Source organism: Hoplias malabaricus, chromosome 5, assembly GCF_029633855.1.
Source record: "Hoplias malabaricus isolate fHopMal1 chromosome 5, fHopMal1.hap1, whole genome shotgun sequence".
Taxonomy (NCBI): Eukaryota; Metazoa; Chordata; class Actinopteri; order Characiformes; family Erythrinidae; genus Hoplias; species Hoplias malabaricus.
The window spans coordinates 24,773,104-24,784,517 of record NC_089804.1 but is presented as its reverse complement, the minus strand read 5'-3'; the positions used below and the strand labels follow the sequence as shown (position 1 = coordinate 24,784,517).

The following is an 11,414-nucleotide window of genomic DNA, read 5'->3' as shown; positions in this document are numbered from 1 at the left end:
GGAGTGTGGTGTGTTCTCTCTGTGTCTGTGTGGGTTTCCTGCGGGTGACTGTCTGTGAGGAGGTTGGTGTGTTCTCTCTGTGTCTGCGTGGGTTTCCTCCGAGTGACTGTCTGTGAGGAGTGTGGTGTGTTCTCCCCGTGTCTGCGTGGGTTTCTTCCAGGTGACTGTGAGGAGTGTGGTGTGTTCTCCCCGTGTCTGCATGGGTTTCCTCCGGATGACTGTATGTGAGGAGTGTGGTGTGTTCTCCCCGTGTCTGCATGGGTTTCCTCCGGGTGACTGTATGTGAGGAGTGTGGTGTGTTCTCCCCGTGTCTGCATGGGTTTCCTCCAAGTGACTGTCTGTGAGGAGTGTGGTGTGTTCTCCCTGTGTCTGCGTGGGTTTCCTCCGGATGACTGTATGTGAGGAGTGTGGTGTGTTCTCCCCGTGTCTGCATGGGTTTCCTCCAAGTGACTGTCTGTGAGGAGTGTGGTGTGTTCTCCCCGTGTCTGCATGGGTTTCCTCCGGATGACTGTATGTGAGGAGTGTGGTGTGTTCTCCCCGTGTCTGCATGGGTTTCCTCCAAGTGACTGTCTGTGAGGAGTGTGGTGTGTTCTCCCCGTGTCTGCGTGGGTTTCCTCCGGGTGACTGTATGTGAGGAGTGTGGTGTGTTCTCCCCGTGTCTGCGTGGGTTTCCTCCGGGTGACTGTATGTGAGGAGTGTGGTGTGTTCTCCCCGTGTCTGCGTGGGTTTCCTCCGGGTGACTGTCTGTGAGGAGTGTGGTGTGTTCTCCCTGTGTCTACGTGGGTTTCCTCCAGGTGCTCCAGTTTCCTCCCTCAGTCCAAAAACACACGTTGGTAGGTGGATTGGCGACTCAAAAGTGTCCGTAGGTGTGAGTGTGTGAGTGAATGTGTAGGTGTGTGTCTGTGTTGCCCTGTGAAGGACTGGCGCCCCCTCCAGGGTGTATTCCTGCCTTGCGCCCAATGATTCCAGGTAGGCTCCGGGCCCCCCTGCGACCCTGAACTGGATAAGCGCTTACAGATAATGAATGAATGAATGTTTGCCAGTTAGGAAAAAAGTGTTCAAGTTTCAAAATAAATAAAAACAAAATGAACTGTCTGTTAAAGTACACTCTCTAGAAAAAATTATTTAATACAAGTCTGTGGCCAGGATTAGTGTACAGAAAAAGTTAATTTAAAATAGTAGTTAAAAATGAATTGTCCAGAAGATTAGACTATTTCCATAAAGTGTGAATAAATCTCATTAAATTTCTATGCAGTGTAAACATACTACAACAAGTACAAATTCAGAGAGGAATTATATAAATTTAATAACATGAATATAAATTCAGCAAATACCACAATTAGTGTCAAAATTAAGACCAAGAAAACCTGCTCTGCTCAGAGATTCCACTGAAGACATGCCGCAAAACTGCTGCTTTAGAAGTTCCCAAGTCTGAGAAAACCTGCAGTTCTTTATTTCGTACAGACATCATCGCTGCACTACAAAAGAAACAGAAAATTAATTGTTAATTAAGAAAAGGAAAGATAAGGTTGACCAAATGTCTGCATGAAGGCTCCAAAGAAATGTAACATTGGACAGCCAATCATTTTCTCATAAACCTGATGGGACTCTAAATCTTTCAATAAAATACCACAGGAGAGAATTTCCCCATGTTAAAATCTTCCATACTTTGTAGATAAGAATAAGGATGGTAGGTAACTAATGTGTGATTTGATATAGCCCCCAGTCGCCAGCCGTGTGAGGAAGACTACCGCACATCCTTCCGAATCCAAATCCAGCAGACAGGAAATTGCAAGGCAACAAAATGTCAGAAGCATTAAAACAGCAGGCAAATTCTTTTATAAGAAAATAAGGCCAAAGCCATGTCCTGTTTTTCACAGGCTGCTTATGCAACGATGGCCCCTGTCTAATCTTGTAAGGCTAAAAATATGTTTATTAAGCTTGTATGTGGTGTGTATTGAATGCACTGTGTAAGAATCACCTAAAATTAGAACATAACCCTGCTTTTCCATACCAAGGCCACAAATCTGAGTATTCATTTCCCTTCTAACTCTTTAAAAAGGTATATCAGATACAAGAAAGGAATCGGTTTTAAAATGCAGTTTTTTAGCTACATTGTGGGAGTGGATCATTTTGCCACTTTATCAGGACCAAATAAATGCCAATGTGGAGCTTTAATGCAATGAATATTTACAGAGGCTAATCCCAAATAAGACCATATGTGACCCAGTTACAAGAGGTATGAATATAATACCTCAGATTTAAACCTAATTTTGAAGTTCCACCTTGTGCTGTTTGGGCTTAATGCATGTTGGTATGAAACCACTGTACATTGATGATAACACACATGGACCGTGTCAACAGCCTGACATTGACAGCAAAAGTTAATCTAAACTTGATATTCTAGAGTGTGTCTCCACAAAGGCCAAAGCCTACCTTGAATAGTGTGTGCTCTATAGTGACCTTGGTTATTGTGTACCTGGCTCTAATGCCCTGGAGCTGATAAAGTTCTGGCCCAAATAAAAATAAATAAATAAAATTTTTCCAACCGGAGGAAACCCACACGGACATGGGGAGAACACACCTAACTCCTCACAGACAGTCACCCAGAGGACACCCACGCAGACACAGGGAGAACATACCACACTCCTCACAGTCACCCGGAGGACACCCACGCAGACACAGAGAGAACACACCACACTCCTCACAGACAGTCACCCGGAGGAAACCCACACAGACACAGGGAGAACACACCACACTCCTCACAAACAGTCACCCGGAGGACACCCACGCACACACAGGGAGAACACACCACACTCCTCACAGACAGTCACCCGGAGGAAACCCATGCAGACACAGGAAGAACACACCACACTCCTCACAGACAGTCACTCGTAGCAGGACTTGACCTCACAACAGATCCCTGGAGCTGTGACTGATGATATATATGTATAATAAAATAGTATTAATATGCTGTGTATCACTGACATCGAAATCACCATGTCATTTTTTACTTTAACAAACTAACATTTTCAATCCTATGCAACAGTTACCATAAAATGACAAAATTCAGTTTAATATAACAATCTGCATGTACAAAGAAATAGTAACTGTTATGTGAAAGGTTTGCTACATCTCAATATTATGGTTTGAACTTACAGGTGATGTTCCTGGTTTTAATTAAAAGCACTTTTAATTAAATGTAGAGGATTTGCTCACCATTTGCTGTTCTCCAGTCTGATTGCGCTCAAAACTAGTCTAATGTGTTTATGAAGCTCTGGTGTCAGTAAATGGCTAAAAAAAACCCACAATGTGTCGGTGTGCAGTTTGGAGAGAAACCTCCAAACGTTGAAAAGCATTAACCGAGAAGGATATTGCTGTATTCCTGCTCCATAGGTGGGTAATATTTACTTATTATTGCTGTTTTGTATTACTTAAGGTAGATATCTTGAAACCTTGCATTGAAATTCCAATCTCAAATACCTTTTGCTGTTGATGACAGTTTCTGTACTGCTGATTGGAAGGAAAAAAATGCAAACCTAAATGTCACAGCAGTAAACAGTAAATTTCTCCAGGAATGGGTAGAACAGAACTTAAAAGTGCAGTGGAATTTTGAACAGTTGTCAGACAGCTACTTTTCTCTATGGTGTGCCTTGATTCCTATTGACCTTTCAAATTCAACCACTAGAAAAATAAACCCAAATGTTCCTCTTATTGTTAAAGGGAAAACCCCATTCTTCACAATGAATACCATAAGTAAACCCAAGCCTCTAAACGTGCAGGTTTGGATTTTACTTAGTTTGCTTTTTCCCCACTTTTCAAAAACGTTAGCGGAACACATTTAGGTACTGTGTTTAAACACCAACTATAGCAGTTCCAACATTGTTTCTCATATCACTCAACATGGCGTCTGTTTACAGTTAAAATCCCACCCTTCATCAAAATTAGCCAATCAGATTTCTGGTTAAGCAGCGAAGGCAGGATGATTGATGGCTCTAGTTGGGTATGTCCCCACCTTTTTGTGGAGATCTCTTTAAGTGCAGCAAAATATATTTTTTTGTACATTATTGGGCCAAACGCTACACAGTTTTTGATATTTTTGTTAGAATTTAACTGTGGTTTTAAACATAGTGATATGAACTTCTAGTATTTTGGTTTCAATTCATTTATAGAGATAAGAGCCTGGTTTTGTGTGACTGGAAATAACTACCTGGGGGCGTTACAAAATGGCCGCAGAGTGAACAGACTTTCCTTTAAAGGGTTTCGACATGATGAACTGTACATGTACAACAAAAGACCCAGCAATAACTGACACAGGAGACAGAAATAGCTGCCCAGGGAAAAGCACAGATAGTTGTAGGAATATCTGGTTAATTGATGGCCCAAATCTACCAGTACTAAAAAGGGGCTATTTCCATGCAGCAAATGACTGCCCAACTACTATTTTGCCAGTTGAAAGTACAAAATTTGCTTATATAAGTGGAAGGGGCTCGTTTTAAATCTACAGACAACCAGTTCATTAAGTTTAAATTACATCAGTGAAGGGTAATGTTGCAGCAAACAGTGTAGACACACATTTTCTGCGAACAAAAGTCCCTACAGCTATTCCCGGAACTGCACTGGCCTGAAAGAAATACGGCCTTAAATAATATTTTAATCACTAGCATGTATACAGTCACACAGCTCCAGGGACCTGGAGGTTGTGGGTTCAATCCCCGCTCCGGGTGACTGTCTGTAAGGAGTGTTGTGTTCTCCCTGTGTCTGCGTGGGTTTCCTCCGGGTGACTGTCTGTGAGGAGTTGGTGTGTTCTCCCTGTGTCCGTGTGGGTTTCCTCCGGGTGACTGTCTGTGAGGAGTTGGTGTGTTCTCCCTGTGTCCGTGTGGGTTTCCTCCGGGTGACTGTCTGTGAGGAGTTGGTGTGTTCTCCCCGTGTCCGTGTGGGTTTCCTCCGGGTGACTGTCTGTGAGGAGTTGGTGTGTTCTCCCTGTGTCCGCGTGGGTTTCCTCCGGGTGCTCCGGTTTCCTCCCACAGTCCAAAAACACACGTTGGTAGGTGGATTGGCGACTCAAAAAGTGTCCGTAGGTGTGAGTGTGTGAGTGAATGTGTGTGTCTGTGTTGCCCTGTGAAGGACTGGCGCCCCCTCCAGGGTGTATTCCCGCCTTGCGCCCAATTATTCCAGGTAGGCTCTGGACACACCGCGACCCTGAATTGGATAAGGGTTACAGATAATGAATGAATGAATGAATGAAGTGTTCAGTAAAAAAAAGCTAAATATTTCAGTCTCTGTTAAATCTCAGGCTGGGTAAGACGTAAGGTGGAACATTAAAAACAAAGCCAAAACCCTTCAGCATTGTTAATTTTGATGAAACCCCATGACCCACGTTTTTAAGGATTTGGTTGTAATTTGAAACTCTGTCAAAAATCTTTTTGAAATAATGTTCATGGATTTACCAGTTAATTCTATGGGTAAATCCACAGTAGGTCAAACATATCTTTATAGTGATGTCCTATTCTATTTTGTGACTGGACATGCTCAGTAAGTTGGGTTGCCACTCAAATATAAGATAATTTTCATGTTTTTACATACTGTGGTAATTCAGGAAAAAAAAAAAAAAAAAGAGGGTCACATTCAATAAATGTTTGTTATAGAGTGACGGAAAATAGCTAAATAAAAAAAATGCAGAATTGCCACAATATTTACTTATTTATTTATGATCTCACCTGTGGTTTTGCGTCACTCTGGACACTGACCGTGATGCCCAGGGCTTTAGTGATGTCCTCGAGGGGCACATGGTCTCCTGGCGAGTCTTGGACAAAATGCAGCAGAACGTTCTCACCACCTTAAGAATATGAGAGAGAATCTAATGAAGACATACTGCCCTCTACTGACAGACATACATGACCTACAAAAAAAAAAAAAAAAAAAAAATATATATTATATATATATATAAATATATATTTTTATTGTAACTACAGTGATCATCACATAAAACAAATACATCAGAACCAATAAAACGTCAGAATGGTCTGTTTTTTTTCCTTTATTTCTAATAGAGTCAGTCACCACATATAGAGAGTAATATTCTTTATTAGAAACACCAAGACATTTTCTGAAATCGTCATGTATACTCTATAACGGCTCTACACTCCATCACATATTCTACTGGCATTTGGGTTTATGTGCTGTTTCCCTTTTTTACCTTTGGCTACAATCAGCATGCCTCCACTTTGTAAGAGGTCGCCACTGAAGTTGCCTTGAATTCCTTCAGCACTTGCCTAAGAAATGCAATGATATATATGTTTGACACCTTATATGTGTGTGTAATTCAAAGCTTCTATATTCTAAACAGATTTAGAATATATACACACACAAAGGGGTTAGACAATGAAACTGAAACCCCTGTCATTGTAGTGTGGGAGGTTTCATGGCTAAATTGGAGCAGCCTGGTGGCCAATCTTCATTAACTGCACATTGCACCAGTAACCATGTGCATCCAATGGTTCAAACACTGTGTCCTGAAGGTGGTGCCGTGTATCAGGACGACAATGCACCAATACACACAGCAAGACTGGTGAAAGATTGGTTTGATGAACATGAAAGTGAAGTTGAACATCTCCCATGGTCTGCACAGTCACCAGATCTAAATATTATTGAGCCACTTTGGGGTGTTTTGGAGGAGCGAGTCAGGAAACGTTTTCCTCCACCAGCATCACGTAGTGACCTGGCCACTATCCTGCAAGAAGAATGGCTTAAAATCCCTCTGACCACTGTGCAGGACTTGTATACGTCATTCCCAAGATGAATTGACGCTGTATTGGCCGCAAAAGGAGGCCCTACACCATACTAATAAATTATTGTGATCTAAAACCAGATGTTTCAGTTTCATTGTCCAACCCCTGTATGTATGTATATTATATACCGTATTTTCCGCACTATAAGGCGCACCTAAAAAACTCAAATTATCTCAAAAGCCGACAGTGCGCCTTATAATCCGGTGCGCCTTATATATGGACCAATATTGAGCCACAACAGGTCTCGCAACTACGGTAAGCAGCAACCTACTTCATTTTCTTCCGCGCGCGGTGCATGCTGGATATATACCGGTATATATATTTCATTTCCATTTGTTTATGTAAAGACCCCAAAATGGCTCCTATTAAGAGACACGCATATGACGCAGAGTTTAAACTCAGGCGATCAGTCACGCAGAAGAACACGGGAATAGAGCAGCAGCAAGAGAATTTAACATTAACGAATCACTAACGAACGGGATTCGTGGATGAGGAATAACTTAGTAAAGTGAGCTTTATGTGTTTATTTTGTGTGATTTTAACGTTTGAGCAACGTTGAGTTATTGATATATTGTTATCGCTTTGCACTATTTCGAGTGTTACTATATTGTGATTATTATTATTATTGAATCGAGGAAAAGTCCCCCCCCCCCCCACTATGTGGGGTATATTAACATTGCACTACATGTTTTACCTTAAACTACGCTGGGTTGTAATCTATTAATAAAGTTGAACTGACCTATCTGACTGTTTTGTTGACATTCCCTTTAGCGCAGCTCCATCTAATTGATGCATAACGTAACCCCCAGCCTCTACTGTAGCATCTATTGTATGCGCCTTATAATCCGGTGCGCCTTATATATGGACAAAGTTTTAAAATAGGTCATTCAATGAAGGTGCGCCTTATAATCCGGTGCGCCTTATAGTGCGGAAAATACGGTATATAAAAATCATCCAATACATAAATTACTTGTAATACCTTGGACACAACTTCTCGAACTTTTTTCCCCATAGCAGCAGGGAGCACATTGATGGCATTGTATCTGTTACAGGAAGCAAAACCACACCAAAATTTCATTTCAGAAATAAAATGGCGTTATAACAACTCTCTGACATGCTTCACACCATGAACTGTCGCTTTGTTGTTACAAAAGCATTGGATTTCCATAGATGGAAAAAAAGGTATCAGATTTAGCAAAGTCAAGACTAGAAATACAGTGTTTTCTTTTGGCAGCCATGGTTTGATTATGTTTTGTAATTTACTTATTAATGGTTGGATGACACTGAATTACACACTTCTATTATTTGCCAAATTAAAAAAAACATCTCAGACACAGAACTTGTCTTGGGTAATCCCAGAGATTCAAAGCGGTACATGTACGTTTTTATAAAATGATTGTTTTATGTTAATCTTTATGTTTCCTGTTTCACTTTCGTACCTTTTGAAGCCTAGGTCCTTGTAGCACTGTTTCTTTTCATCTATGTATATATCTGAAATAAAGAGAAAAATGTGTCTCTATCCTGATGATAGAAATGATCTGTTTTATAGTAAAAATAGAGTTTATCTGTGGATCAAAACCATCCAGTCGATTAACAAAGGCTGAGGTCAGTTATCACAGACACATATTCAGATATTAAAGACAACAGAACATTTTTAAGATCAAGTGCACTTATAAACCAACATACAAGCAGACTTCATGACAAAAAAATATTGCATTGGGTAAATGACTGCTACACACAGGAAAATAGGTTAAAAAATGCTGGAGTGAATATTTCACAGTCCATTTATGGCAAAGGTTGTGTAAGCATGATGAGGGTCATAAAACATGACAGGCAAACGGAAGACCAAATATAACTATAAAACAAGGGGACACTCGGGTCAGAAAACAAGCTGAACTCACCTCCCTTAAAGAACCTGCCTTCTACAAATTCATTCAGCCCCGTCTCCTCGGGTCCAACACCTATAAGGGCTATTCCGTTAGTCTTCAGGTCTGTCTCCAGCTTACTGACCTCAGCAGCAGTCCAGCGGCAAACCTGGCAACCAAACCGCCGGAGGAAGAAGATCACCACTGTCTGATTCTGCCACAGAGAGCCAAGCTCCACACTCTGATGGAAAATAAAACATGAAGAGAGAGGCATTATAACAGGTTTCTTGAAAATAAACATACAACACACACAATATCTCTGTGTAATGCAATACAAAAATCATAAGCACACCATAACTGATGTGGCAGTAAGGCTTGGTACTGATCACATACAGATAAAAAGACACCTTGATGAGGTGATTCCTGGAAAACACTTTTTTGAAATGCTTTGAAATGCTCAATAACTAGCATGGACCATGTTGTGCTATGGAACAGAGGAACTGTGTTCTCTGAAGAGGCAGAGCCCAATTCATACCTTTGGAATTATGACCTTGATGATAAGGCTACAGAGACTAATGAGGAATCAGTACCTAACCTCATTAACGTTCTTCTGGCAGAATGCAATCCAATCCTCACAGAAATGTTATAGCATTAAACATAAAAGTGTTTGCTGCAGTAAAAAAAACAGCAATTTCCAAAGATATGTAACATACGTACACAAACATTTGACCACACAGAGCAACAAAAATATTCAACAGCTATTAATCTTTAATAGTCTTTCCTGCCAAAGATGTTTAAGACAAATAATTTAAACAGTCCTGGATTTTTGTTATAGGGGTGGGTTGGAAACAGCCTTCCTAACTGGACAAAGTTCAAACAGCTCCATATGACAGAGACCCAAATCCTGTGTGTAAGGTCCAGGGGAAAAGAATTAGAAAGATATTTATTTGTTGATAAAGGGGAAGTTAGGGACGTCAACGGTGCACAAAGGTGTCATTAGAGGAATTAGACATAGAAACATTTTAGTGATTAAACAAAACTTATGTGACAACAGTTACTTTTTGCAGGAAATAATGCCATTAGGGGAAATATTTTTAATGCTGAACGTCTGCAAAAATCAGGCCAAATGTCAGCCACAGTGGCTCAGATGGCCTTCATTAGCTCCCCCCGCAAACTACTACCACACAAACTAATGAATATTAGCTTTAACCAACAAGTTGTTGTTGCTCAGGGAAAAGAGAAAGATTATTTATTATCTGTAGTGAGTCTGTCGGATAGAAACACACAGAAACGCGAATAAGGGACTATCGAACACCAAAAACACCGACAGATTTCGTGAATATTGATGAAGGAATACACTGTTTTCAGTTTAGCACAGTAACTGTTACTTCCTCCAGATTGAATACTACTGTCTAAAGCAGCCCTCCAGCCTCTCGGACAAACTCACCTCCCTAGACGTGGCATTTTTCAGCAGGTTAGAGCTCAGTTTGGCTAAATTTACTGTCGCCATTTCCCTGTTTTCCAGTTCCTACTCCTCAGATCCACATAAACTCGGCGCGCTGCTCTTTAACGGCTCCCGCCCACTTGTGTAAGACCCGCGTTGAATAACAAACCAGGATCAGCCAATCAGAACAACGCGTTCGGCACAGGGGCGGGGCTTATTACCTAATCTCACAATGACTTTCCAGTTTCTTCTAGTTTGTGTAACTCAGGGCTTATTCAATATAATGTAATAACTGTGTAGCTTCTTAAATTCAGAAGCAACTGTCTCAAATATATCTGCTTTGAGATGAGTAAATAAAACAGACCAGAATATTAAGGAAGGTGGTGGATCATAAAAAAGTTTAAGAGAATGACAGAAGAGGGCAAAGCCATATTGAAGGAGCAATAATTCATTTTTATCGAAACAAAGTCTTATTTATTGACGTGAATATTTATTATTTTTACATTTTTGTTTCTAAAGTGCATCTCACACAACATGTAAAATCAAATGACTTTGTAGACCGTGAATGAGCAGTTTCTTCTCCATGGAGTGAATCCCCCATATGAGTATGGATATATTTAAATAGGCTTAACACACCATTTCTGAAATTTACAGACAATGAGGTGTCAGTGTAATGGCCATTTGAAAATGTAAATAATAATTACTGGAAAAAATGATTGATTGCAACTTTAAAAGAGTAGTGTGTAATTTATTTTAGCTACTTCAGATTATTATTATTATTATTGTTGTTGTTGTTGTTGTTGTTGTTGTATTTCTGAGGTAAAATTTACATCCTGATACCAACCAATAAATCAACAGATCCATAAACAGAAAACATATTTCATTCTGACAGTTGCTATCTCTCACTCTCTCTGGGTCTCCTCCAGCTGTAGTCTGGCAGTGTGCATTCATGTGTGTTTGGGAGAGGCTTTGGAAGGAAAACTGAATTTACATTTTACATTTATGCATTTGGCAGACGCTTTTATCCAAAGCGACTTACAAAAGAGGAGCTAACATTCGAACTACAGCACAAATTATACAAAATACCTTACATTAAGTGCAATATGCCAGGAAGTAATAAGTGCATTAAAGAAAGACATTCAGTGCAAAAAAAAAAGTACAAAGAGCTGGGTTTTCAAGGATTTCTTGAATGCGGAGAGGGTTTCTGTTGCTCTGATAGTGCTTGGAAGCTCGTTCCACCAGCGTGGTACCAGAGATGAGAATAGCCTCGACTGACCTGTACGGCGGGTTGGTCGTGTTAGTAGGCGCTCCTTT

The 11,414-nt window shown here is 40.5% G+C and overlaps 1 protein-coding gene across 2 annotated transcripts; it reads right to left on the bottom strand.

Annotated features, from left to right (window-relative positions):
- Window positions 1-52: 52 nt before the first annotated feature.
- On the bottom strand, window positions 53-10,236 carry prxl2b (peroxiredoxin like 2B). Of its 2 annotated transcripts, XM_066670527.1 has the most exons (7): window positions 10,104-10,236; window positions 8,693-8,897; window positions 8,231-8,282; window positions 7,771-7,834; window positions 6,200-6,275; window positions 5,721-5,839; window positions 53-1,478 (listed from the first exon to the last, which is right to left on the bottom strand). In XM_066670527.1, exons 1-7 carry the CDS (start codon window positions 10,164-10,166, stop codon window positions 1,452-1,454), a joined length of 606 nt encoding a protein of 201 aa, XP_066526624.1. In that variant the 5' UTR covers window positions 10,167-10,236; the 3' UTR covers window positions 53-1,451. The 2 variants fall into 2 exon arrangements, with proteins under 2 accessions (XP_066526624.1, XP_066526623.1); XM_066670526.1 differs by lacking the exon at window positions 6,200-6,275.
- Window positions 10,237-11,414: the final 1,178 nt, after the last annotated feature.

Coding starts and splice junctions, on each gene's coding strand:
- prxl2b (XM_066670526.1), bottom strand. CDS start 10,166: ATGGCGACAGTAAATTTAGCCAAACTGAGCTCTAACCTGCTGAAAAAT. Junction 8,898..10,103: donor AAAATGCCACGTCTAGGGAG/GTGAGTTTGTCC, acceptor ATTTTCCATCAG/AGTGTGGAGCTTGGCTCTCT. Junction 8,283..8,692: donor AGGCAGGTTCTTTAAGGGAG/GTGAGTTCAGCT, acceptor TCTTTATTTCAG/ATATATACATAGATGAAAAG.